The sequence below is a fragment of the Hyperolius riggenbachi genome, chromosome 5 (assembly GCF_040937935.1).
Source record: "Hyperolius riggenbachi isolate aHypRig1 chromosome 5, aHypRig1.pri, whole genome shotgun sequence".
Taxonomy (NCBI): domain Eukaryota; kingdom Metazoa; phylum Chordata; class Amphibia; order Anura; family Hyperoliidae; genus Hyperolius; species Hyperolius riggenbachi.
Window position 1 is genome coordinate 134,334,044 of NC_090650.1, and position 25,868 is coordinate 134,359,911.

At 41.7% G+C, this 25,868-nt stretch overlaps 1 protein-coding gene across 2 annotated transcripts in view; it reads right to left on the reverse strand.

Annotated features, from left to right (window-relative positions):
* The window catches only part of LOC137518434 (intraflagellar transport protein 70A), a 92,618-nt gene that overhangs the window by 13,165 nt on the left and 53,585 nt on the right, over positions 1 to 25,868 (reverse strand). For both annotated transcript variants that reach the window (XM_068236277.1, XM_068236278.1), the window contains exons 14-16: positions 23,962 to 24,172; positions 16,865 to 16,936; positions 13,812 to 13,915 (exon numbers count right to left, since the gene is read on the reverse strand). In XM_068236277.1, the coding sequence (XP_068092378.1) occupies positions 13,812 to 13,915; positions 16,865 to 16,936; positions 23,962 to 24,172 (387 nt within the window). The remainder of the gene's footprint in view (positions 1 to 13,811; positions 13,916 to 16,864; positions 16,937 to 23,961; positions 24,173 to 25,868) is intronic.

The following is a 25,868-nucleotide window of genomic DNA, read 5'->3' on the forward strand; positions in this document are numbered from 1 at the left end:
TTTCCCAGCATGCATTGCGGCAGCCAAGAACGCAGGACATCGGAGCAGAAACCTCAACCTGTGGTTCTGTGGTACAGGGACATAGAATATAGAAATTTCCATACAGATTAGTGGGGGAGCTACAGAGCAGCCCCAGTAGGTAAGTAGATGCCTGCTGCACCCTCTTTATCCCACACAATAAGCAGACCTACCCTCAGCGGAGGTTCGTTTGAGAAGTTTTAAAAACTTTGTGCACAGGGGGCGTGGCCGCAACAGGAGACAGGACGGAGGTGTGAGGCAATAGCTCCTGCTTCGGCTACATTAAAACTGCTCACAGCATGGCCAATCCAGCAGCACACACCACTAAAACAGCAGAGGAGATGGAGGTAGAGCTGGACACCAGCAAGAAAAGAAAATTGGGTGCCCTGCGTCCTCAGAAGCTCACTGACTATTTTGCAGAGCGGCCCCAGCGGCAGACACGCAGGTCCCAAGATGGCGATAACTCACAACAGGGCCTGACAGACGAGACCACACAGGCACTCTCTGATCAGCGTGCAACCGAGCGGGCTGCAGAGACTCAGATTACACCCTCTCCAGAGCTCTCCCCTTCCTCCAGCCCAGCAAAGAATAAACCTCGGATGGAGCTTGTGGAAGACAGTAGCACGGTAAGCCAGCCAAATACACACGCTGAGCAAAATACCTCGCTCTCCACTCTTAAAGAGACAGCTACTATTGAAACTTTTCCTGCAACTGAACAGGCAGCTTCTCAGGCTTACATCAAAGATATTTTACTGTCTTTTAAGGCATCCCTGTTCTCTGAACTGGCTACTATCACTTCTAATCTACAATCTGATCTAAATTCCTTAGGAGACAGGGTAGATGCTGTGGAATGTAAAGTGAGTGATTTAGTGAGAGAACACAATACTATGGTGGATGTTTCTGACTCACAGACAAATGATATCAACTGGCTCAAAACTAAGGCTGCTGATTTAGAAGACAGATCACGCCGAAATAATCTTAAACTGAGAGGTATTCCGGAATCAGTCCTGCCCCGTGATTTGAAGCCTTACATACAAAAATTAACCAAAGCAGCTTTACCAGATGCTTCTGAAATTGAACTTATTATTGATAGGGCTCATCGCCTTCCTAAACCTCCAAATCTTGCTAATCACATACCACGGGATGTTATTGTGAGATTTTTGTGCTACCATGTGAAAGACAATCTATTGTTTGCCTTGAGGAAGAAAGGTACCCTGCCAGACCCATTTACTAAGATACAAATCTTTGCAGACCTGTCTCAGCATACTCTACAACGTCGCAAAGAGCTGCAACCTATCACAACGGCACTTCGTGCAGCTAACATTCCTTACAAGTGGGGGTTCCCCACGAAAATCGTTTTTTCTCTGAACAATCAAGTTCACTCAATCTCGTCTGTTGCTGCAGGCCGCAGCTTGTTAACCCAGATGCAAGTTCACATACAGGATAACCCTCCCAAACCTTCCAAAAACCCCTTCTCCTCAAAAATACAACAAGATTGGCGCACTGTCACCTCATAGCCGAGGCCCTGTCCCCCCATTGGTCAATTTCCTTTGAGTATATACTACTCGATAGCTGTCTTATACCAATCTACTTCTCTTTGGAAGTATTCCTATCCCCCCACTGAGTGTAGGACTTGGGACATTGGTTCTACTGATTAATGATGTTTAACTATGTTATATGGTTATTATGTTTCACCGTTATATCATATGTTGTTCTGAACGTTATCCTCATCCAGCTTTTCAACATGATTGTAGCTGACTTACAATGTCTTATACATCATTTGGGTCTAATTCAATGTCTTGTATTTACTTATCTACTATGCATAGTGTACCATCCATAAAAATATCTTCTATTAATGCCAGGGGCATCAACTCGCCTTTTAAACGAAATCTTTTATGGAAGGAAGCCCGCCAACAAGCCACACAGGTATTATTGGTACAGGAGACTCACTTATTAGAAAGAGATACCAAATATTGTGTGAATTCTAATTTTCCAGTATGTTACCATAGCACCTTTAGTAAAAAGAAGAGGGGAGTTCTGCTGGCCTTTCACAAGGACGTTAAAGTTACGCCTATCTCAATCACGATAGATGACGCTGGCAGGTTCATTATATTTGTAGGAACTGTTAATGATCAACTGCTCACCTTAGTAACAATATATGCTCCAAATACGGCTCAAAAGTCCTTTTTGCAGAGAGTCTTAAAAAAAGTTAACGCGGTGAAAAGAGGTCTTCTTCTGGTGGGGGGTGATTTTAACGCATGTTTTGCTGCTATGGACTCTTCCTCTACCAGGGAAACCTCTTTACTGCTCATGGGGAAAACTATTCAATGGCATGACTTATATGACCCGTGGAGAATTTTACACGCATCCGAAAGGGACTATACCCACTACTCCTCAGTTCACAGATCCTATTCGAGGATCGACTATTTCCTAACTGATAAAGTTCTCCTGCAGAATGTACTTGACGCCTCAATTGGACATATAACTTGGTCCGACCATGCCCCTGTACATTTAACTATCAAAGACACCTTATCTGCACCCAGGCCTAATCAGTGGAGACTTAATCAATCTCTATTGTCTGATCCTGTCATTTCTAAAGACATCTCTGATCATATTAGGGAATTTTTCTTGCACAATACATCTCCTGAAGTTGGTGTAGCAACAGTATGGGCAGCCCATAAAGCATATGTAAGAGGTCTATATATCAGACTAGGCTCCCAGCGGAAAAGGGAACAATTGACTCTCTCCAATTCTCTTTTAACTCAAATAGGAGACTTGGAGAAAGCTCATAAACAAACGAATGATCCCCTCTTATATCAACAATTATTTAGACTCCGCCAGGACCTGCGTAGCCTGTTCCTCTCTAAATATGATTATTACCTTCAGAGAGCAAACCTTACTAAATACTCCCAGAGTAATAAAGCTAGTACTCTCTTAGCCAACTTAATTAAACATAGACAAGCTAAATCAAAAATCCACACAATAATCCACCCTATTACTAAAGATAAAATACAAAACCCGAAATTAATAGCTGATGCATTTGCTGCCTTCTATAAGAAGCTATATAACTTACATCAAGACGACAAGACTCCTCAACCCACAGAGGACATAATTAATGAGTACTTAGCCTCTATTAATCTCCCTAGAGTTCAACCCTCTCACCTAGAAAAGCTTAACAGTCCCTTTACAATTGATGAGTTAGTCCGCACTATTAAATCATTGAAAAGGAATAAGGCTCCTGGTCCTGATGGATATATTAATGAATATTACTCTACCTTCGCTGATATGCTAGCCCCACATCTCCTCGTTCTTTTTAATTCATTTATCTCAGGACAACAGATCCCCAAAGAATATCTAGCAGCAACAATTAGTGTCATCCCTAAACCAGGGAAAGACCCTCTATGCCCCGCCAGCTACAGGCCAATCTCATTGCTAAATACTGACACAAAGTTGTATGCTAAACTACTGGCCAACCGTATGATGCAGGTTACACCTGAACTACTAGCTCCTGACCAAGTTGGCTTTACACGAGGCAGGCAGGCACCGGATGGAACGAGAAGAATGTTGAATATTCTTAGATATATAGAGCTCCGTCGGATGCCTTCTCTGCTCCTTACTTTGGATGCGGAGAAGGCATTCGACAGAGTTCATTGGGGTTTCCTAAGAGCTACGTTACTTAAATTTGGTCTTCAGGGTTCAATAAATACGGCAATAATGGCACTATACTCATCACCATCAGCAAAAGTGAATGCTGCCGGTTTTCTGTCAGATAGTTTCGACATCACTAACGGAACCCGACAGGGGTGCCCCCTTTCCCCAATCATTTTCGTTCTATTAATGGAAACAGTTGCTCAAAAAATTAGACAAAACGTAAACATTAATGGAATCACTATGCCAGACTCTACACATGTCATTAGCTTATTTGCTGATGACGTGGCATTAGTACTCACTAAACCCTTAATTTCCCTCCCAGCTGTGCTACAAGAACTTCAGGACTTTGCTTTAGTTTCTTATTATAAGCTAAACCAAACAAAATCATATGTACTAGGTCTCAACGTACCACCAGACTTGGAAAAATTACTGAAGACCTCATATCCTTTCCCTTGGTCCGACACCTCGGTTCAATACCTGGGTATCCACCTCCCACAACATACCAGCGACCTCTTTAAATTTAACTATGTTCCCCTCCTAGCACAAATTAGAATGGAATCTCAAGAGTTGACAAAATTTACACTATCTTGGTCAGGAAGGATCGTATCCTTTAAAATGTTCCTACTGCCAAAGATTTTGTATGTCTTTAGGACATTGAATATCCCGCTATATAAATCTTATTTTAACGACTTTAAGAAACTAATTAATCAGTTTATATGGAAGGGTGGTAGAACAAGAGTGGCATATAATACTATGACTCTTCCAAAAAAACAAGGAGGGATGGGTCTCCCTAACATCGAAGTATATTACTACGCCACAAATTTAGAAATGGCAAGATATTGGTGGTCTAACCCTCCACATAAAATATGGCTGTCACAAGAACAAGCTTTATTACAGACAGACCTGCGAGATATCCTGTCTAGTATTCTCATAGGCCATAAATCCTTGACCTCAGATTTTCCCTCTATTAAAGCAACCCTCTTATCTTGGGAGTACTTTTGTAAATATCCCCCCAAGACTGGGAACTCACTCACACCTCGTATACCTCTCACTACTATACAATTATTAACTCCTGATTTATCACTCACCGGCTGGAAAGCGCGAGGCATCCTCTCCTTAAATGCCTTATACAAAGGTTTAGATATTAAGTCCTTCCAGGAGCTCCGAACACAATTTGAGCTGCCAGACTCATATTATTTTGCATATTATAGAATTTTCAATCTTCTCAATTCAAAAAAAATATATATCCCAGATGTCAATGAACATATTCTCACGCTACTGAATTCTAAACAACATCCCACAGGTGGTACGGGTGTATGGTATACATATCTTCTATCGCCCAATCAATCTCCATTGCAAAAATATCTACAGACTTGGTCATATGATATTAATTTGACCATTTCATTACAACAGATTCTCCGGGCAAATAGACTACTTTTGCAATACTCCAAATGCAATTCCCATTGGGAACAATTTCAAAAAATATTTTTTCGATGGTATATAACACCTAGGAAATTGGCAAAATTTTCCCCATCTGGGTCAGATATATGCTGGAAGTGCAATACAGAGACAGGTACCCTGATCCACATGCTCTGGGAATGCCCATCAGTATCCCAATTCTGGTCAGAGATTAAAACAATAATTCGGACGCATTATGACCCGTCCTTTATGCTCTCTCCACAACTAGCTATCTTATTGATTGACATTGAGAAGATTGACACTGCTCACCGACAGATAATTTTACATATCCTTATGGCAGCTCATCATATCATTACCTCTAACTGGAAATCTCAGGAGACCCTGAGCTTAGATCACCTTATAGCCCTGGTAACCCAAAATATGATTATGGAACGTAATTTAAAAAACAGACAATCCCCGAATAGACCCTATACTACACTACCAAACAGCTGGAAGACATTGTTCAGTAAAGTGTAATATTTCATTTATACATGTTAAAGCTATTTCATCGCCACTCAGATGCTAAGTTATTAGGCTCAATTGTGCCAGTTTTACCCGGCTGCTGTTTACATTGGTGTTTGTTTCTTAGTTGAGTTTTAATATGTTAGATGCAATAAGAAAGTGTACTTTAATCTTCTATATTCAGAAATAAGATATGGCCTATACTGGGTGGTCATATGCATCCTACCATGATAGGTGTGCAGCTAGTCCAGCCGCAGAGGCCTTGTTAATGGACGGCTAGGATACCAATATTCTTGGTAATATACTGTATACTTTCATTTCAGTATTGTTGAAAATAGTGTTTTTTATGTTTGAACCTACCAACATTGAAACTACTTCATGACATCAATGTTGTTATAATACATGTACTGTTGATAAAGATAAAACAATAAAAATCTTTGTTGAAAAAAAAAAAACTTTGTGCACAGTTCCCTTTAAGACATGTTAGAAAAGAAATACCCAGAAATCTCACCAACTGAAGAAATATTGTAAAGAAGATGTTCCTTTACAACGATTAACCTGCCGTTACCCCTCCTCCTTTACAGCGCGGCTCCACGCCTGTGTCCTTTCCCTCCCCACCTCTGTAAGCTTCCTCAAATCGGCTTAAGGAAGCGGGAAGCCGCACTATACAGGAGGAGCAGCGGGTGAATGACAGGCAGAGATAAATAACAGGCTAGCGACAATCTGCGTGCTTTTCCTATTTCCCACAATGCAATGAAGTTCACAGACAGGAATCTGTCTGGACCAAGGTCCTGACAACACACTGTGGGAGGGGTTTCACCACAATATTAGCCATACAGACCTCCCTGATGATTCGTTTATGAAAAGGGAAAGATTTCTCATGGGAAAGTGGGTATCAGCTACTGATTGGGATGAAGTTGGTTACGCTTTCTCTTTAAGCATCAGTAAAAGGGTTGATGTTGAGGATGGTCTGAGTTAGGCTTCAGAATGAAATTTATGTTTAAGGGGCGGTTAGTATTAGGGGACAGGAAGGGGTTAATGTAAGAGGCAAGCTAAGCGTAAGGAATCAGAAAGGGGTAAATGTTAAGAGGGAGATTATGGTTTAGGGTCTTTGGACTTTAGGCTTTGGGAAGTGAAATTAGCAGTAAGGTGAATATATGGTGTGAAACCGGAGATCATCAATAAAAAAAAATGTTGCAGAGCCAGTATATAGTTTATCATAATTTCGCAATCGTTTTTTTCCCTGCATGAACTAGCACACGACTTTTCATTTATCCATTCCAGGGTTGCTGGGTGACTTATGTTATCCTCACTGGAAATGCTTGTAAATCTCTGGAGATGCCTTAGGAAATCCAGCCTTCTGATTTGTGTATGATGCTTTGGCTTTGAAACTACATTGCATTCTCACTGACCTCAATACAAAGATAAAAGTATTTAAACTCAGCATATCAGGGCATGCTGATTTATAAAAATGCAGCTCAAAGCAGAGCTTGTCAAAAAATAACTACAAACAACCATTTACACGGTTTCTTTTCAAAATTCAAATATTGCTAGCAAGATCCTTCACCATTCCTCAGAAATGCAGATCCCAACTAATAAAAATTCATGATTCACAGATGTAAAAATGTGCCAAGAACACAAATATATAGCAAACCAGAGAACTAGTTTTTGTACAGTTAAGGATAAGGTGGTTCTCCTAAATTAAAATTCTGCTGTATTTAAATAATATTCAGTCACCTTGAAAACATTTCCCATTGTGTACTGTAAATTACAGTGGGATGCAAAAGTGTGGGCAACGTTGTTAATCGTCATGATTTTTCTGTATACATCGTTGGTTGTTAGGATAAAAATGTCAGTTAAATATATCATATTGGAGACACACATAGTGATATTTGAGAAGTGAAATGAAGTGTATTGCATTTACAGAAAGTGCGCAATAATTGTTTAAACAAAATTAGGCAGGTGCATAAATTTGGGCACCACAAAAAATAAATCAAATCACTATTTAGTAGATCCTCCTTTTGCAGAAATTACAGCCTCTAAACACTTCCTGTAGGTTCCAATGAGAATCTGGATTCTGGTTGAAGGTATTTTGGACCATTCCTCTTTACAAAACATCTCTAGTTCATTCAGGTTTGATGGCGTCCAAGCATGGACAGCTCTCTTTAACTAATACCACATATTTTCAATTATATTCAGGTCTGGGGACTGAGATAATCATTCCAGAATGTTGTACTTGTTCCTCTGCATGAATGCCTTAGTGGATTTTGAGCAATGTTTAGGGTCGTTGTCTTCAAAGATCCTGCCCTGGCACAGCTTCAGCTTCGTTACTGATTCCTGGACATTGGTCTCCAGACTCTGCTGATACTGAGTGGAAACCATGCTTCCCTCAACTTTGACAAGATTCCCAGTCCCTGTACTGGTCACACAGCTCCACCCACAGCATGATGGAACCACCACCATATAATTTACTGTAGGTAGCAGGTGTTTTTCTTGAAATGCTGAGTTGTTTTTCCTCCATGCATAACGCCCCTTGTTATGCCCAAATAACTCAATTTTAGTTTCATCAGTCCACAGCACCTTATTCCAAAATGAAGCTGGCTTGTCCAAATGTGCTTTAGCATATCTCAAGCAGATCTGTTTGTGCTGTGGGCGGAGAAAAGGCTTTCTCTGCATACAGCATCTCCTAGTGTAAAGTGCGCCGACTGGTTGAACAATGCACAGTGACTTTATCTGCAGCAAGATAATGTTGTAGATCTTTGGTGCTGGTCTGTTGGTTGACTCTGACTGTTCTCACCATTCGTCGCTTCTGTTTATACAAGATTTTTCTTGGTCTGCCACTTCGAGCCTTAACTTGAACTGAGCCTGTGGTCTTCCATTTCCTCACTATGTTCCTAACTGTGGAAACAGACAGCTGAAATCTCTGAGACAGCTTTCTGTATCCTTCCCCTAAACCATGATGGTGAACAATCTTTGTCTTCAGGTCATTGGAGAGATGTTTTGAGACCCCCATGTTGCTACTCTTCAGAGAAATTTAAAAGAGGAGGGAAACATACAATCGACCCCCTTAAATACTCTTTCTTATAATTGGGTTCACATGTGTATGTAGGTCAGGGGTCACTGAGCTTACCAAGCCAATTTGAGTTCCAATAGTTAGTTCTAAAGGTTTTGGAATCAATAAAATTACAACAGTGCCCAAATTTTTGCACCTGCCTAATTTTATTTAAACAATTATTGCACACTTTCTGTAAATGCAATAAACTTCATTTCACTTCTCAAATATCACTGTGTGAGTCTCCTATATGATATATTTAACTGACATTTTTTATCGTAACAACCAACAATTTATACAGGAAAATCATGACGATTAACAATGTTGCCCAAACGTTCACATCCCACTGTATAAGGTAGAATAAGATCAATACAAAACTTTCACTAGGTGTTTTTACTAGTTGATTGTCCACCTATAGCAACTTAATAAAAAAAGATTAGAACTGCATCTGTCATCAGCTTCTAGTTGACAACCATCTGTGCGTATTTACAGTATTGTTCACATTGGAACCCTAGGCATTGGTCTCAATTCACTAAGGGCTGTTTGCAGGGGAGGACTGGGAACGTTTGGCCAGGCGGGAAAACACAACCCAGAGGCCCTTTCACTGCCGCCCTAGCCCAAATGCATGCCCCGCATCCTTATATGGCTCCCACTAATGTTCCTACTGGGTCTAGTGTTCCCAACTTATGGCCTCTCTGGTGGTCCTCCAACCACCATCAATTTTATCTGTTGGTAGTGGTCCTCCTTTCTATGTGCACCCCTTGAAATAGTGAGTAGAGTGCAGAGGGATGGGCACCCGAGGACAAAGATAATTTTTGTGCCCCCCCAGTAAATCTGCAGACTAGGGTGGGTGTGAGGGAGTATCTAGGTGCTGGCTGGGGGAGTGTGTGAGGGAGTATCTATGTGGTGGCTGGGGTGGGTGTGAGGGAGTATGTAGGGGCTGGCTGGGGTGGGTGGAAGGGAGCATCTAGTTGCCGAGTGGTAGGTGTTGGCTGGGGTGGGTGGGAGTTAGCATCTAGGTGCTGAGTGCTAGCTGGGGTGGGAGGGAGCATCTAGGTGCTGAATGGGGTGGGTGGGAGAAGGAGATAGCATCTAGGTGCAGGGTGGTGGGTGTTGGATGGGGTGGGTGGGAGGTAGCATCTAGGTGCTGGGTGCTAGCTGAGGTGGGAGGGAGCATCTAGCCGTTAGATGGGGTGGGTGGGAGATAGCATCTAGGTGCTGGGTGGGGTGGGTTGGAGAAGGAGATAGCATCTAGGTGCTGGGTGGTAGGTGTTAGCTAGGGTGGGTGGGAGGTAGCACCCAGGTGCTGGGTGCTAGCTGGGGTGGGAGGGAGCATCTAGATGCCTGGCTGGTGTGGGTGGGAGGTAGCATCTAGGTGCTGGGTGGTAGGTGTTGGTTGGGGTGGGTAGGAGGTATCATTTAGCTTGTGGGTGCAATCTGGGATGGGAGGGAGCATCTAGACGCTGGCTGGGGTGGGTGGGAATTAGCATCTAGGTGCTGGGTGGTAGGTGTTGGCTGGGGTGGGTGGGAGGTTGTATCTAGGTGCTGGGTGCTAACTGGGGTGGGAAGGAGCATCTAGACGCTGGCTAGATGGGTGGGATGTAGCATCTAGGTGCTGGGTGGTAGGGGTTGGCTTGGGTGGGTGGGAGTTAGCATCTAGGTGCTGGTGCTAGCTGGGGTGGGTTGGAGCATCTAGACGCTGGCTGGGGTGGGATGTAGCATCTAGGTGCTAGCTAGAGTGGGAGGGAGCAGCTAGGTGCCTGCTGGGCTAGGGGGGAGTTAGCATGTAGGTGCTGGGTGCTAGCTGGGACGGGAGGGAGCAGCTAGGTGGTGGCTGGGGGGGGGGGGGGGGGGGGGGAGTTAGCATCTAGGTGCTGGTTGCTAACTGGGGTGGTGGGAAGGAGCAGCTAGGTGCTGGATGGGCGGGGGGGGGGGGGGGAGTTAGCATGTAGGTGCTGGGTGCTAGCTGGGACGGGAGGGAGCAGCTAGGTGCTGGCTGGGCTGGTGGGCTGGGGGGGGGGGGGGTGTTAGCATCTAGGTGCTGCTGGCTGAAATAGAAAACATAGTTAACAACTTTAAGCTGCATTCTACCTTGCTACAGATGCAAAGCAGCAGCACACCTCTCCGTCAGCACTGTGCAGGCTGGCCATGGCTGCTTCCATGAGGGCAATGTAGTTGACAGTGAATCCCATACCGACACTGAAGCCCATCCCGCTGTACAGGAAGCCGTCACAGTACCGCCCGGAGGAGAGAGAGAGTAGGTCCGGGTCTGACAATCCTCCACCACCAGTATTTGAATTTGGCCCGCACTGAAAATCCAGTGAAATCCAGGGGGGCGGAGCTTTTTCAATTTGTAGGTAAGGCCGAGGCTACACACTCCGCTCCCCCTGCATTCAGCCTGCAATGTCCGTGACTGAGAGCAGCCTGTTGCTGTAGGGTTAACATGGTGATGGGGGCTGAGATGCATGGAGTCTATGGACGCTGCATCCGCACACTTTCGTCACCACGACAACCCGATAGCAGTAGGCTGCTGTCAATTACTTAGGAGGCTGGACACTGGGTCCAGAGAAGTGCATAAACTTGAAGGGGAGAGCGGGTAGCACTAGCCGGTCTTCTTGCAATGACGGCCGCGGCCCATGGTGCAAGGGGAAAGAGGCGGCCCATGGGGAGATCTCCCCCTGTCCCTCTAGGGCAGTCCACGCCTGGCTGTTCGGTAAAATAATTTAGGTCAGTAAAATACTGCATTCGGTGTTAACACTTTCTTCCAAATTCACTAAGATTTCCCACATGCGGTAGAAGTTTGGTTTTCTTACTGAACAAACATGCTTCATTTCCCTAAGCCCTGCTTGGTAAGTCTCACCAGCTGTGGAGCAAGTCAGGCAGGAAGCTGTGAGTCTTCCCACAAGTGGTGTGCATGAGCCGGAGTTTTTGTGTCCACTGCATCCCCGGCATTAGATGTCCTGCAGCCACCAAAGGGAGCTCTTCTGTATACCAGTATACAGATACGCACATCTAATGGGATACAGTAAAGCCTTTATAAATGTCTCCTTCCCCTGCTCTATTGGCTGCCTAGCTCTCCCTATAGGCTGTCTGCTACATCTGTCAATATGTTACCACATGGAGAGTGTGAGTTAACCAAGTGGTCAGAGCTGGAGGTAAATACTGAACACTTTTGCTTTAAAAAAAATGTTATTTTTCAGTGCGGTAATAGGTTTAGTGAATTGTCATTTCGCAAGGTGATCGGAAAAATCAATTGTTTACTGACTGCATTACCGAATGCAGTAATGCTTAGTGAATTAAACAATTGTTGGCTTTGGAAATACTGAAATGGCATTCTGCGTTTTAAGGCTATGATCTGATTAACTGGTATACATCCTAAGGGTGCCCACAAACATGAAACCAAACAGTTTAGTCTCGTGTGTTTACCTTCTCTGCTGCATGCTAACCTCTGACCTGCACTGTGCCCAGATGGCACCAGTTTGCTAGTTAAAGGGACTCCGAGCAGTGCAGAAACTAAGGAAAGATGCATACCATTTTGAAGCTCTCTTTCTCCTCTTTCCAACGATATATAAACCGCCTCCCTACTCCTTTTAGTTTTTGCTATTTTCGTGTTCTAAATCGCGGCTGCCGCTGTTTATGTGTCGTTGGAAAGAGGAGAAAGAGAGCTTCAAAATGGAGCTGCCGACTTTGGGGAAAAGTCGTCCTGTGTAATACAAGCAACTATGTAAAGATGCATACCACTTTGAAGCTCTCTTTCTCCTCTTTCCAACGACACATAAACCGCCGCCCTACGCCTTATAGTTTTTGATATTTTCGCAATCGAAATTGCGGCGACCGCGATTTCGATCGCAAAAATAGTGAAAACTAAAAGGCGTAGGGCGGCGGTGTATATATCGTTGGAAAGAGGAGAAAGAGAGCTTTAAAATGGTATGCATCTTTCCATAGTTTCTGCACTGCTCGGGGTCAGTTTAAAAAGCTGATGCTAAGAAACAAACCGTATCGTTCAAGCAGTTAATCAAACGGAATCAATTTTTCATACAACCTTCTGTGAGTAGGCCAGCCTACCTCGAACAATGGCACACCACCTACCTAATTACATTTCCTGCACAACACAGCTTTTATTTGCTCACTATCCATAAATGGCCATGTTTTGAATACCCCTTGCTGACAGTCTCTGAATATTTAGTCATGTAGGTTAGCGTTATGATTTGTTGGCCTACCATCTGCTGGCATATATTTCATGTCTATGCTTAGCTTAATGTGGCCCTATAATGACAGGGATATAGTCTTTATTTATTTATTTCTATTATTTCATTTATTAGTATTTATCTCATTTTAAACAATGGTAGTCCCCCGTATGATCCCTTGCCACTGTACTTCAAGCCACTGAACAAATATGCAGATGAGTTGCTCTGACTAAAGTCTGACCAAATTCAGCCATGCGTTTTTTTTAGTTGTGTGATTCAGATGCTACTGAATCCAAATAAATCAGCAGGACAGCAAGGCAACTGGCATTGCTTTAAAGAGAACCCGAGGTGTGTTTAAAGAATGTTATCTGCATACAGAGGCTGGATCTGCCTTTACAGCCCAGCCTCTGTTGCTATTCCAAACCCCACTAAGATCCCCCTGCACTCTGCAATCCCTCATAAATCACAGCCGTGCTGTGAGGCTGTGTTTACATCTGTAGTGTCAGTCTCAGCTGCTCCCCCTCCTCCTGCATAGCTCTGGTCCCTGCCCCCGTCCCTTCCCTCCAATCAGCAGGGAGGGAAGGGATGCAGGCGGGGACTGGAGTTCTGCAGGAGGCGGGGAGAGCAGCAGACTGACACTATAGAGATAAACATAGCCAGCTCTGACAAGCTGTTTGTCAGCAGCGTGGCTGTGATTTATGAGGGATTGCAGAGTGCAGGGGAACCTTAGGGGGGTTTGGGATAGCAACAGAGGCTGGGCTGTATAGGCAGATCCAGCCTCTGTATGCAGATAATAATCTTCAAACCCACCTCGGGTTCTCTTTAAATAAAATAAATATGGCCGCTTCCACATTCATTTCACTACAGGGTCAATTTGAAACAGAAAATATGGAGTTTTATCTATCATTTTAAATAAAAAATGTGCCACATCATTAAGCTCACTCACACTTATGCTATTTTCTAGAAAAAACAACAGGACTTACCCAATAACTAAGTTAACTATACACAGGTGGTATATTTTCTTATCAGGGTAGTCATAAGCAATCTGTTCCTCTTCTTTTTCAATTTTCCTCATGAATTCTTCAGCCTACCAATGGACAAATGTATAAAAATATATTAGTAGCAGGATGAATGATGAAGATGGGAACATCAAAACACGATTCTACTTATTAAGCAGCAGCGTTTTTTTTTTTTTTTTTAGAGTGGCATTTTTGCACTGCAGCTCCATAATATTACGCTAAGAAGGAAAGACGACCCTGCTGAATTCTACCTGCACAAAAGGGCAATGTTCCAAAATACTTTCAGTGGCTCTCACATCAGTGACTATATTATTACTGCCAGACAAAGGATCTCTATAAATTTATATAAAAAGGTTTTTCAGCAGTAAAAAAAAATGGATGTGAGAATGCTTAGAAATATCCATAAAATAACTGAGTAGAACATCTTTTTTTGATTTTGAAGTGTAGCACATTGTGAAGGGAAAAAAGCTTCTGTTATACACGCTTTCTGATAAAAGGTATAAAAGCTAAAATACACCACACCTGTAACTTAATTTTTTCTTAAATAATTCAGTTTCCTCAAAGCATGATGGACTATCCATGAGTCTTCCCCAAAGTTTTGTTGTTGCCCAATCGATATTCAGTCATGTCTGACTCTTTTCCACCCCATGAACCAAAGCATGCCAGGCCCCTCCATCTTCTACTGCCTCTTGAAGCTTTTCCAAGCTCACGTTTGTTACTTCCATGCTAATAGTATATAATAGTATGAAATGTAGCGATTTCATTCTCTGATGTCCCCTCCTCCTTTTGCCCTCAATCTTCTGCAATGAATCCCACCTTCTTATTTTGTGTCCAAAGTATTCATCTTCAGCATTGCTCCTTCCATTGATCATTCAGGGTTCATTCCTTTCTGCTAGCAACCTGTTTTATCATGTGTGTTCATCATTACAAAGAATCGCAATAATGTGTGAACATGGCAAGGCACATACAGGTGAAGGTTGAAGGCTGGTGGTCACACAACATTGCAATGCTTTGTAATGATGAACGCACATGATTTAAACAGCCTGCTAGCAGTGCCAACTTTTGCTATCTTCTTTTTCTTTTGGATACAGACTGATGTTGCCTTTGTCTGAAGCAAGAAGTTTTAAATCAAGAAGTCTCAATACTCCCCCAACAAATCATGTTCATTAATATCAAAAACTCTGGGAGAACGATCTTCGTTCGCATTTTAATGACGAAGAGTGGACTCAATGCCTGGAGACCTTATCTAGGGGTAGTTTGCAAACTACACATATGGACGTTTCATTACGGCTTCTACACCGCACATACTTGGTCCCCTGCAGACTTCAAATTGATCCCGTAATAAGCTCACTTTGCTTTAGAGGTTGCAAAGCCCCAGGCACAATATACCACATCTGGTTTTCCTGCCCTAAGGTATCTCGTCTCTGGGGAAGTATACGCCTTCTGATTAACAATTTAATCCAAAAACCCATCTCTCTCGACCCAAAAATGTTCCTTCTGTTACAAACCCAAGACAATGTTATATGCCCAACATAAACTTGTGCAATTTATTGCATGTGCAGCAAAAACACATATTGCAGCTAATTGGTGCACATCTCCTATCTCCAAGAAATCGATAAAATAAAGTCTATAAGGATATGTGAGCGTATTAACGCTATAATAAATGATAGGCTGCCCCAATTTAAGAAAGTATGGGACTCCTGGACATCCAACAGGCTCTCTAAAGGAGCCCAAATACAACTGGGCGTGTCTCCTTCCTCCTAACTATCTTGCTTGTTGTAAATCTAATGTTAACTCAGATATTACAGCCTCACTTGAATGTCAAGTCACCCTGTGCTTCTTGAACTATCTTCCAAGCCAACCCATGCAGACTTTTATATACAAATGCTGGCATTGTAGAACTGACCGTGTTTTGCTTTGTTTTCTTTGATATGTTCCTATTTTTGTTATACCTTTTTGTTACAAATTGTGTTCCTGTGAACGTAATTGTATTTCTGTATTCTATGCAACTTATATTATCTGTTGCCCATGCTGGGCCTATACAGATTTAACATGTCCGTCACAATGTGTTACTTGCTATCTAGGCACTTTTGTACCCAATAAAAGTTTTTTTGAAACTAAATCAAGAAGTCTGAGCACGCTAATAGCAGCCTTATTGCAGGCCCACAGCCACGACCCTATATCTATTGTTTCCCAGTCACACTGCCAATGTACCACTGTTAACGCTCTTGAGCTTACTTTTCTTTAGGATTGACTGATTGGATCTTCTTGCAGTCCATGGGAATGTCAACAGTCTTCTCCAGTACCTCAATTTGAAGGCGTTGATTCTTCAGCACTCAGCCTTCCTTATGATTCAGCTGTCACAACCATATATTACTACTGGAAATACATTGCTTTGACTATATGAACCTTTGTTGACAAGGTGACATCTTTGCTTTTTATTACACTGTCCAAGTATGTCATTGTTTTCTTTCAAGGAGTAAACATCTTTTAATTCCATGGCTACAAATACATGACTGTGGCTAATCAAGCTCTATCTCTGCACTCTAAGAAGCATAGTAAGGTGTTGGCAGTAATGTACTGGCACATCTGTATAATTTGTCTGCCCAAAATGGGGATCCATAAACCTGTAAAGGTACTTGAGAATTAAGAAGTAAAGACTTTATGGGATTTCTGTTTGCACGTGAAGGAACATTTATAGCAATACACTTGTAAAATTCCGGTAGTTAACACTATGGAAAACCTAGTGTATACTAGGTACTAATACTAGAAGACTGTCAAGTGAAAATAAACGGTTGGAGAAAATCATCTAGTGTAAGAACCTACATATTTAGTTTAAATATGGTTTGTGGGCCAAGCACAATCCTGAACCGGGGTATTGACAGACTCATCATTCACCAGATCCAGATTGTATTATGTGAAACTGCCCATATTACTAATGTCCTTCAGAAATATCTGATATTTAGATCCAAAATTTCATAAGAAGTAGTAAAATCATGATAATAGTAAATACATACCAGATCATTTTGACTAGTCATGATGTAGGAAACACAGAGATTAGCAAGGACTATTGCACTGACATTCAAGATCTAAGAAAGAAGAAACCAAAAGATTATACATTTCTAGTTACTGTTGTAGAACTCATGATAGTATATTGATAGGAAACAAAGTAACAGTGATGTATTGAAATTTCCTTCAGGACAAGAATAATGTATGTGCTGCTAAATGAAAAGGGTTGGAAAAGGTTATGTTCCACCTCAACTTAGCATCACAAAAAGCACAAATAATGTAGCACATAGCAATACAGCACATATACAGTCCATTCAAAAAGTATTTAATAGTCTTCACTTTTTGGAAGGTTGCAGTCTCACATTAAAGTGAACATCCGGACTAAAAATCGACTCAGCGGCACTGAAAAGTCTTTGTGTTTCTTTAACAGTTTCACAGCATCAGAACTTTGTTTCTCTTATACAAACCTCATTTTTAGCTGCACAGAAGAAAACTGCCCGGGCTTTTTTCCCCTGATGCTGTGCAAAGCATGATGGGATTTCTGATTTTGTTGTCCTCTTTCTGCTGTTTTGGTGCAATTTTTTTTTTTACATTTTGAATTTGACATTTGAAGCCTAGCGTGTGCAGCTGGGAGGGGTAATCAGGACACAGGTCAGTTGGAACGGTGTCTCCTGCTCCTTGTCACCTCCTTTCAACCAAAAAGATGGCTGCCCCCATGACAAAGATGGCAGCCCCTATGAATCACAAACATTTGCCTGTTCTTTTAAAACAGGGTGGGTAAGAGATTACCGTATATTACCTATCTATTCTAATTAACATAACTAATGTAACTTGATGACAGTATGTTTGTTTAGGCCAAAGTTCCCCTTTAAACTCGACTTTTTTACCGTATTACGCAGCACTGAAAGTTAAAATATGATTCAATAAATAATATAAAAAAAACTAAGAACACACTTAAAGGACTACTGTAGGGAGGTAGGGGGAAAAAGAGTTGAACTTCACTGGGGCTTCTAATGGTCCCCCGCAGACGTCCTGTGCCTGAGCAGCCACTCACCGATGCTCCAGTCCCCGCCTCCGGTTCACTTCTGGAATTTCAGACTTTAAAGTCGGAAAACCACTGCGCCTGTGCGGCCGTGTTCTCACTCCCGCTGACGTCACCAGGAGCGTACTGCACAGGCACAGACTGTACTGGGCCTGCGCAATACACTCCCAGTGACGTCAGCGCGAGAGAGGGCGCAGTGGTTTTCCGACTTTAAAGTCGGAAATTCCAGAAGTGAACTGGAGGTAGGGACAGGAGCATCGGTGAGTGGCTGTGCAGGCACAGGAAGTCTGCGGGGGACCATTAGAAGCCCCAGGTAAGTTCAACTCTTTTTTCCCCCTACAGTACTCCTTTAAAAAAGTATTTAAACCCCTTAACCAGTAGGTAGGCAAGGTGCCTTGTTCAAGAATTACAGTCTCCTTAAGGAAAGATCCAACAAGCCCCATGCGCCATTTGGTAAAAATAAACAGCCAGACAGGGTAAAAGTTTGGTGATGAGTTCTTGGCATCTGATCAAAGTAGCACAACTGTTTAACACTTTTTGAGTAACAAGAAGAAGAATATTTCTATAGCGCTTTTCTCCCTGGGGACTCAAAGCGCTGTTAGAGTCCCAGTTATCCAGAACTCAACTAGCTAGCAGTCTCAACCAACTAGCACAAATCACTGGCACTACTCACAGTGATGAAGGCCAACTTCTTAGGGTGTTTTGGGGGCTCTGTTGTGCTTAATGTCTGGCTCCATGGCTCCCCCAAGGTTAAATATTATACTTTCAATTGCTGTATTTTAACATTTAATACAGAGTTCATGGTATGTACTGTATATAGAGTGGGGTATAGTACTGTATTAACTGGGTCTAATTTTAACATCGAGTCTCAAACAACCCGTTTGAAAACGTATTCCGCATCAGCTAATCCCCATTGGTGCTGGATAACCGAGGCTCTACTGCATTATCCTTGTTAAAGAGACTCCGTAACAAAAATTGCATCCTGTTTTGTATCATCCTACAAGTTTAAAAAGCTATTCTAATGTGTTCTGGCTTACTGCAGCACTTTATACTATCACTGTCTCTGTAATAAATCAATGTATCTTTCCCCTGTCAGACTTGTCGGCCTGTGTCTGGAAGGCTGCCAAGTTCTTCAGTGTTGTGGTTCTGCTATGAACTCCCCCTTCCAGGCCCCTCTATGCACACTGCCTGTGTATTATTTAGGATTAGAGCAGCTTCTCTCTTATCTTTTACAAGCTGGATAAATCGTCCTCTGAGCTGGCTGGGCTTTCCCATACTGAAGAATTACAGACAAGGGCAAAGCTGTTTGCAGGAAGAAACAAGCAGCCTGAAACTTCAGTGCATGAGAGATGCAGGGGGAAAGAAACACACAAATGATCTCTTGAGATTCAAAAGGAAGGGTGTATACAGCCTGCTTGTGTACGGATGTATTTTCTATGTGTGGACATACTGTACATCAACCTACTTCCTGTTTTGGTGGCCATTTTGTTTGTTTATAAACAAACTTTTTAAAACTGTTTTTAACCACTTTTAATGCGGCGGGGAGCGGCAAAATTGTGTCTGAGGGTAATAGGAGATGTCCCCTAACGCACTGGTATGTTTACTTTTGTGCGATTTTAACAATACAGATTCTCTTTAAAGCAAATGTACTGTATATTCTGGCGTATAAGAATACTTTTTAACCCTTAAAAATCTAGTGAAAAGTTGGGGGTCGTCTTATACACCAGGTGTCATTGATGCCGGGTGATACGCCCTATCCTGTTACCGCCTCTCAGATCTCGCTGCTGAGGACTGTAGTGAAGCGGCGCAGGTGCACTTGTGTGAGATCTGAGAGGCAGAGAAGGAGGTAAATAGGATACAAGGGCGGGCCAGACAGGTGAAAAAGGTGTGTTTTATGGGCACAGCGCAATCTATTCTTCTTTACCTCTCTGATAAACAGGGAGAGCTGACCAATCTGCTTATGGAGAGGGAGAGTTTACCAATCCAAATAGTCAATCCCCTGTATAGTGTTATATACTGGGTACCACATACAGTACAGCACCAGTATCTGTTCATACATACTGTAGCACCAGTATATGATTTTTTTAAAGTTTTATTTGGTGTGCGTTGGGAGAAGGGTTGTCTTATAGGACGAGTAAATCCCAAACTCTACATTTTAACAAGGAAAGTTGGGGGGTCGTCTTATACGCCGGAATATACGGTATTTAGAATTCCCCCAGATGTGCAGCAGTTACAACTCTTCACCTAAAAGCACAGTGCTGCGGGGATCTGCATTCTAGGTGACTTTTTCTGCTCAAGAGTAGCCACCAGTGAAAGTTCATGGTGTGAAAGAGGTACTCAGTACATATACAAGTGGTGTTACGTGTACAGAACTAATAGCATATGCTATATAGCATTATAGTCCTTAATAGGCAACTAAAAGGAGCACCAGTAAAGCATCACATCCTGCTGTAAAGCTTCTTCTGGCTGACCGCACTTTAGGCTCTAACCTTTAACTACTTAGTGTGAAGGTCAACTGAATATACTATGAGTACACTGTTACATTATGTTGTGATTGTCTAAAGATTACCCAGGAAATTTATGGCCAGCATGTTTTATGAAGCCTTTAGGCTCTTAATCTGCACATTACAACTTACAATTCAGACAACTAGTGATTTTGCATGCCGTGTGTGTGCGCGCGCGCGCAAGCTCTCGGTGCCCACAATTGATTGGTTAGCACAGCTTGACAGCTTAAATCTTAGAACAGTTGTACTTTATCTGTACAGCACTAGCAGCAAAAAGGAACAGACAAGAGTAGGTAGACCAAAAAGTATATTTCAAAACAGATGATCTGTCACATCACATGAGCAGCATAGACATCCCTATTAACAATAAAACAACATTTTAGCACTGGAGAAAAAAAGCCTCGAGAAAATGAAATACAAAAATGCTATAAACTTCGAAGTGCAGCATGAAACTATGAAGACCATGATGAGTGCATTTATCTTGGAACTGCTCATAACCATCAGCAGAGGAGGAGCATATTGTTAAGGCCCTAGTTTATCCTCGTATATTTAACGTAAACAGTTTTAAATCTATATTAACTAGCAATGCAAAAGAATTTGTGTATTTAACACTTGCATTGTAGTGTGTTGATCTTGTAGTTTCTTACTGCTGCCAGGAGAGTAAAAGCTACTTCCTTAGCACACTTCTGAAAGAAATTAACTCTTTGTGGCCAGCACTGCAACTACAGTTCAGAAGTCTTATCCCCTTACTGCCCATTTCCTTCCAAATTAGCATGTTATAAAGCATTCAACCTTTACTATACCTTCCACAGTGTTTTCAAAAATCATACAGTATATACGGTACTTCTACTCACCCTGTCCAAAAAAGCACTAATTTTATTACATTATATAGGAGAGGCGTGGGAAGGCTTTTTTTTTTTTATTAACCTATAGTGCTAGTCACAATGTGTAACTTTCTCAGCAGAGGTAATAGGTGAGTAAGTACAAGTAGTCAGCTCTATGTTCATTGAGAAAGAGTAGACGGTACCTCCTAATTCCTACCAAACTACCTTGTGATGTTTATGATGAGATAGGAGGGATGAGTATGGATTTGTAATCTGGTCTGAACAATAAAAAAACTGCACTGTTATGTCATCAGTCAGATAAACTCAATATATTTTTTGCAAATGCAGATTAACCACTTCTCTACTGAGGGGGTTTTCCCCTTCTGTACCAGAGCAATTTTAACTTTTTAGCGCTCCTTCCATTCATTCACCTATAACTTTATCACTACTTATCACAATAAAATGATCTTGTTTTTTTCGCCAACAATTAGGCTGTCTTTATGTGGTACATTTTGCTAAGAATTATTTTATTCCAAATGCATTTTAATGGGAATTTTTTTTTTTTTAGAAAATTCATTATTTCTCAGTTTTCGGCCATTATAGCTTTAAAATAATACATTCTAGTATAATTAAAACCCACACATTTTATTTGCCAATTTGTCCCAGTTATTGCAACGTTTAAAATATCTGCCTAGTACAATGTATGGCACCAATATTTTATTTGGAAATAAAGGTGAATTTTTTTCAGTTTTGCGTCCATCAACTATTTACAAGCCCTTATTTTCAAAATTGACAGTAATAAATCTTCTTGACATACATATTAAAAAAGTTCAGTCCCTAAGGTATCTATTTATGTGTTTTTTTTAAATTGTTATTTTTTTTAATTGCAAAACTCTTATTTGGGTAATTATAGGGTAGTGTGGGAGGTAAGGTGTTAATTTTTTATGTATGTGTGGGTCTTTTTATTAAAATAAATGTATGTAGATGTAATTTTACTATTTGGCCACAAGATGTCCTTGCAAATTATTTCCTATTAGTGAACTATAAGTATGCGAACAGGAAGTAATGCGTGGACATGTTACTTCGGTAGATGCAATGACCGCAGCATCTCATTGATGCCAGCGATCATTGACATGGGGACTCTGATTAATGAATGGGATCAGCGGCGAGAACGCGGGTGGGAGCGAGCGGTGGCCGTCGGCTTCAATGGACATTTATCTGTGTCCTTGGTCAGGAACTGAAGTCCTGCAGGACATAGATAATCCATCACATTTATTATACTTTCCATTAAAAATGGGAGGCTGAACTAGGGCTTTAAACTATGCTAAACAGTATAACTACATAAGTCCTTTCAAAAATTCTGTACTGCTCATACAACAACATTGTCACTGAACAAGTTTGCTATAAGAAGCCTTTGTACGGATGGCGCTGCGCTGTGGTACACAAAAATACTTGCAGACCTAAAAAAGAGCAACACACTATACAGCAGCAAGCACTCTGAAATGCCATGCGACCAAGCGATGGAGGAAATATAAAACAAAAAGGATAAATGCCCAGTTTACCGAAACTTTTCTCTTGCAAGGACATTCTTCAATGTTACACTGTCCCAGCTAAGAGCACAGGAGAAACATTATGCAAAGATCATGCATCGTAAATAATAAAAATACAGTGTTTGCCAAAAACAGTTTTTAGCAACTAGGAAATCCCCAAATATTCTTTAGAAGTTAGATCACATTTTAAACTGCTACTAACCAAGTCTGCCCACAAAATGAAAGTATACAAGCCATTTTGCACTCAATGCGCTTCCTCTGAGGCTCAAACATGTGGAGAAGGACTTGGCTGTCAGGTGTCACATTTACCTGGCACCCACTGTCTCACTATATTCCACAGTGACACCTGCAAAGAGATAGTGATGGGCCGAATATAAAATTTTGGGTTTGCGAATTTCCGCAAAAATTCGCGAATCTGCTATTCGCAGCGGGCTCCATACACTTAAATAGCGGAAAAAAATACCTTACAGTTTTACTCCACATACCCGGCACTTAAGGGGGCTTTGCCATAAACCGCTAAAGTTGGCGGCCACTCGCCTGCCATTAAAGTTCATGGGAAAAATGTGAACGTGATTGATTTTTTTCTTTTTAAAATTTTTAGTTAAACGTGAATTTTGAATACCCCTTGTTCGCTGTAAACTATTCACCGGCAGAACAGTTTGGCCCATCTTTCGTAAGAGATCTCTTCATCGTTATGTATGAGATGCCTGCACAACGTACATAAAAAGCAAACCCATCATTCGATAGTGCCAGACTGACTACCAGATAATGAATGAATCTGCTGCAATCAAGTGAAGCTTCTAGAGATGGGTCTATACCACAGGATGGTACAATTCCTATTGGCAAAATATCCTTAAGGCCCATACACACGTCGGATTTCCGCGAACGACGTGTCGTTTGCACGCCCCGTCGTTCGCCCGCTAAATCGGGCGTGTGTACAGACTGTCGTTCGCTTGATAAGGGTGAGTTTGCTCAAACTCACCCTTATCAAGCGAACGACAGTCTGTACGCACGCCCGATTTAGCGGGCGAACGACGGGGCGTGCAAACGACCCGTCGTTCGCGGAAATCCGACGTGTGTATGGGCCTTTAGACTATTTTCTTATGATGCAATCACTTTGGTTCTAAAATTGGGCTTTATACAAAGCCCAATAAAAATATTCTGTTTCATTCACAGTGTACTTACATTATCATAGTGCTTTTTCACAATGGGCTCATAGAATCCAATAGCCTCTTTGTATTTGTTTTCCTGCATGAACAGAACATGAGCCACATTCAGCTTCCACACGTCATGCTCATTGCAGAACTCCACTGACTTGCGGAAGATTTTCTCCACCATCTGGTAGTTCTCCATATTCCAGTAAATCTTTGCCTGGGCCATCAAAACTGGTATATATCTGGAATTCATATTAAATAAATATGTTAGTAAATATGTTTCAGTTTTCAATACGAATTCAGTTTTCAGGCGGCCTTGGATTTTTGTGTACACATAGCACTAACTCTATTAAGGTGCCCATATGGAAGACAGATCAATCACTCTCTGATCTGAACCTGACCAGATCTGAATCCCCCATATACTGCACACAAATTTTCCATAAGATTTCACCATGACCTGTGCAACACTACGGGCCGTCAATCTATCACCACTCCTTCGCCACATACGATCAATTGAAAGTTTCCATCCAGTAACATTGTAATTTCAATTGACTTTTGTTAACAAAATTATGATTGATGAGGCTCAGTGATATAGATTTCAGAGTGATCAAATATGTTGGGAAAAATCGAAGCGTGTGTCGCTTGCTTTAGACACAATTATTGACATGAATTACAGTGTGTACTGCAAAGTGCTGTGGAAATTGTTAGCATTATTGGAACATATATTGGTTATATAACAATAATAACAAACCTAAACAGCCTAGGCTAAGCATCACTGGGAGGGCGTGGCTACATGCCAATATACAGCAATATATAAATGTAGGAAGCGTTTCTGATGCTGAAATCAGGAAAATTACTGTAAAATTGGGTATCCTGAATAATTTACTGCCTTCTACTAAATGTCACTACAGTCCCTCTTTAAAGTGCATTTCATTTATAGCAGAGGGTGTAATATTAATGGTTCCAGAATAAAATAGTTACTTTAGCCACCATCTTTCCAGGAATGGAGGATTATGAATATTACAAATGTTTGCAAATACATTTGCAAATCACATACAGTTTATGTGAAAACATTCAGAACATATTATTTGGAATGCAGCCATTTCTTTTTTGCGATCATCCTAATCTGTAGCTAGAGCATGGGTTGCTATAAAGAAGATATCAGCTTTTACCAATCTCAAGTGGTAACAGTGGTGACAGCTGATTTCAGAATGTTGCTGTGGGTCACTGGAAACTTTGCTCTTTGCACAATGTAATTAAATAATGCCAGTCATCTGCAAATGGAAGTGTCAACACAGAGGTGATGCAGCTTTGAGGTCACATACAGGCCATGTTCATAGTACTATAGTGGGATAAAAACTGTTTTGTTTTCTTTAAGGGTGTGCATGTTTCCCAGTGTGAATTGCTTTACAGTGTGCTTCAGTACCTATTTGACTACACTGGCTTCAATTCACAGAATAGGTATTTTACCGAATGCGGTATATTTACATTTTTAGAAAAATTCATCATTTTTTTTTAACTGAATGAGAGGAGTGTTCGATAGGAGGTGTAAAGTGTTTGGCATTTTATTCGGTAAACATGTGGTAGTTATGTGACCGTTATGCGGTAATCCTGAATTTGGTCGGTATTTTTCCGTGTAAGAAGCAGGAAAGCAGAGAATTGTGGGTTGGAGTGAAGCAGGCAGACACTTGTAATAAATACCGTGTATATATGTATATATATTACACATATATACATGTGTGTGTGCGGATATGTATGTGTGTGTGTGGACTCTATGCTAGAGTCCAGCGCATCCGCAGCGCATTGCGGACGGGAATGCGTGCTAAACTACGCATTGTGAAGGCCACGCAGGAGCAGTGGCCCGCCAACTCCCAGTCGGTGGAGAACGAAACTTAGCCGTGGCGGGAGAATGGAGGATCCTAGAGGACCGAAGCGGGT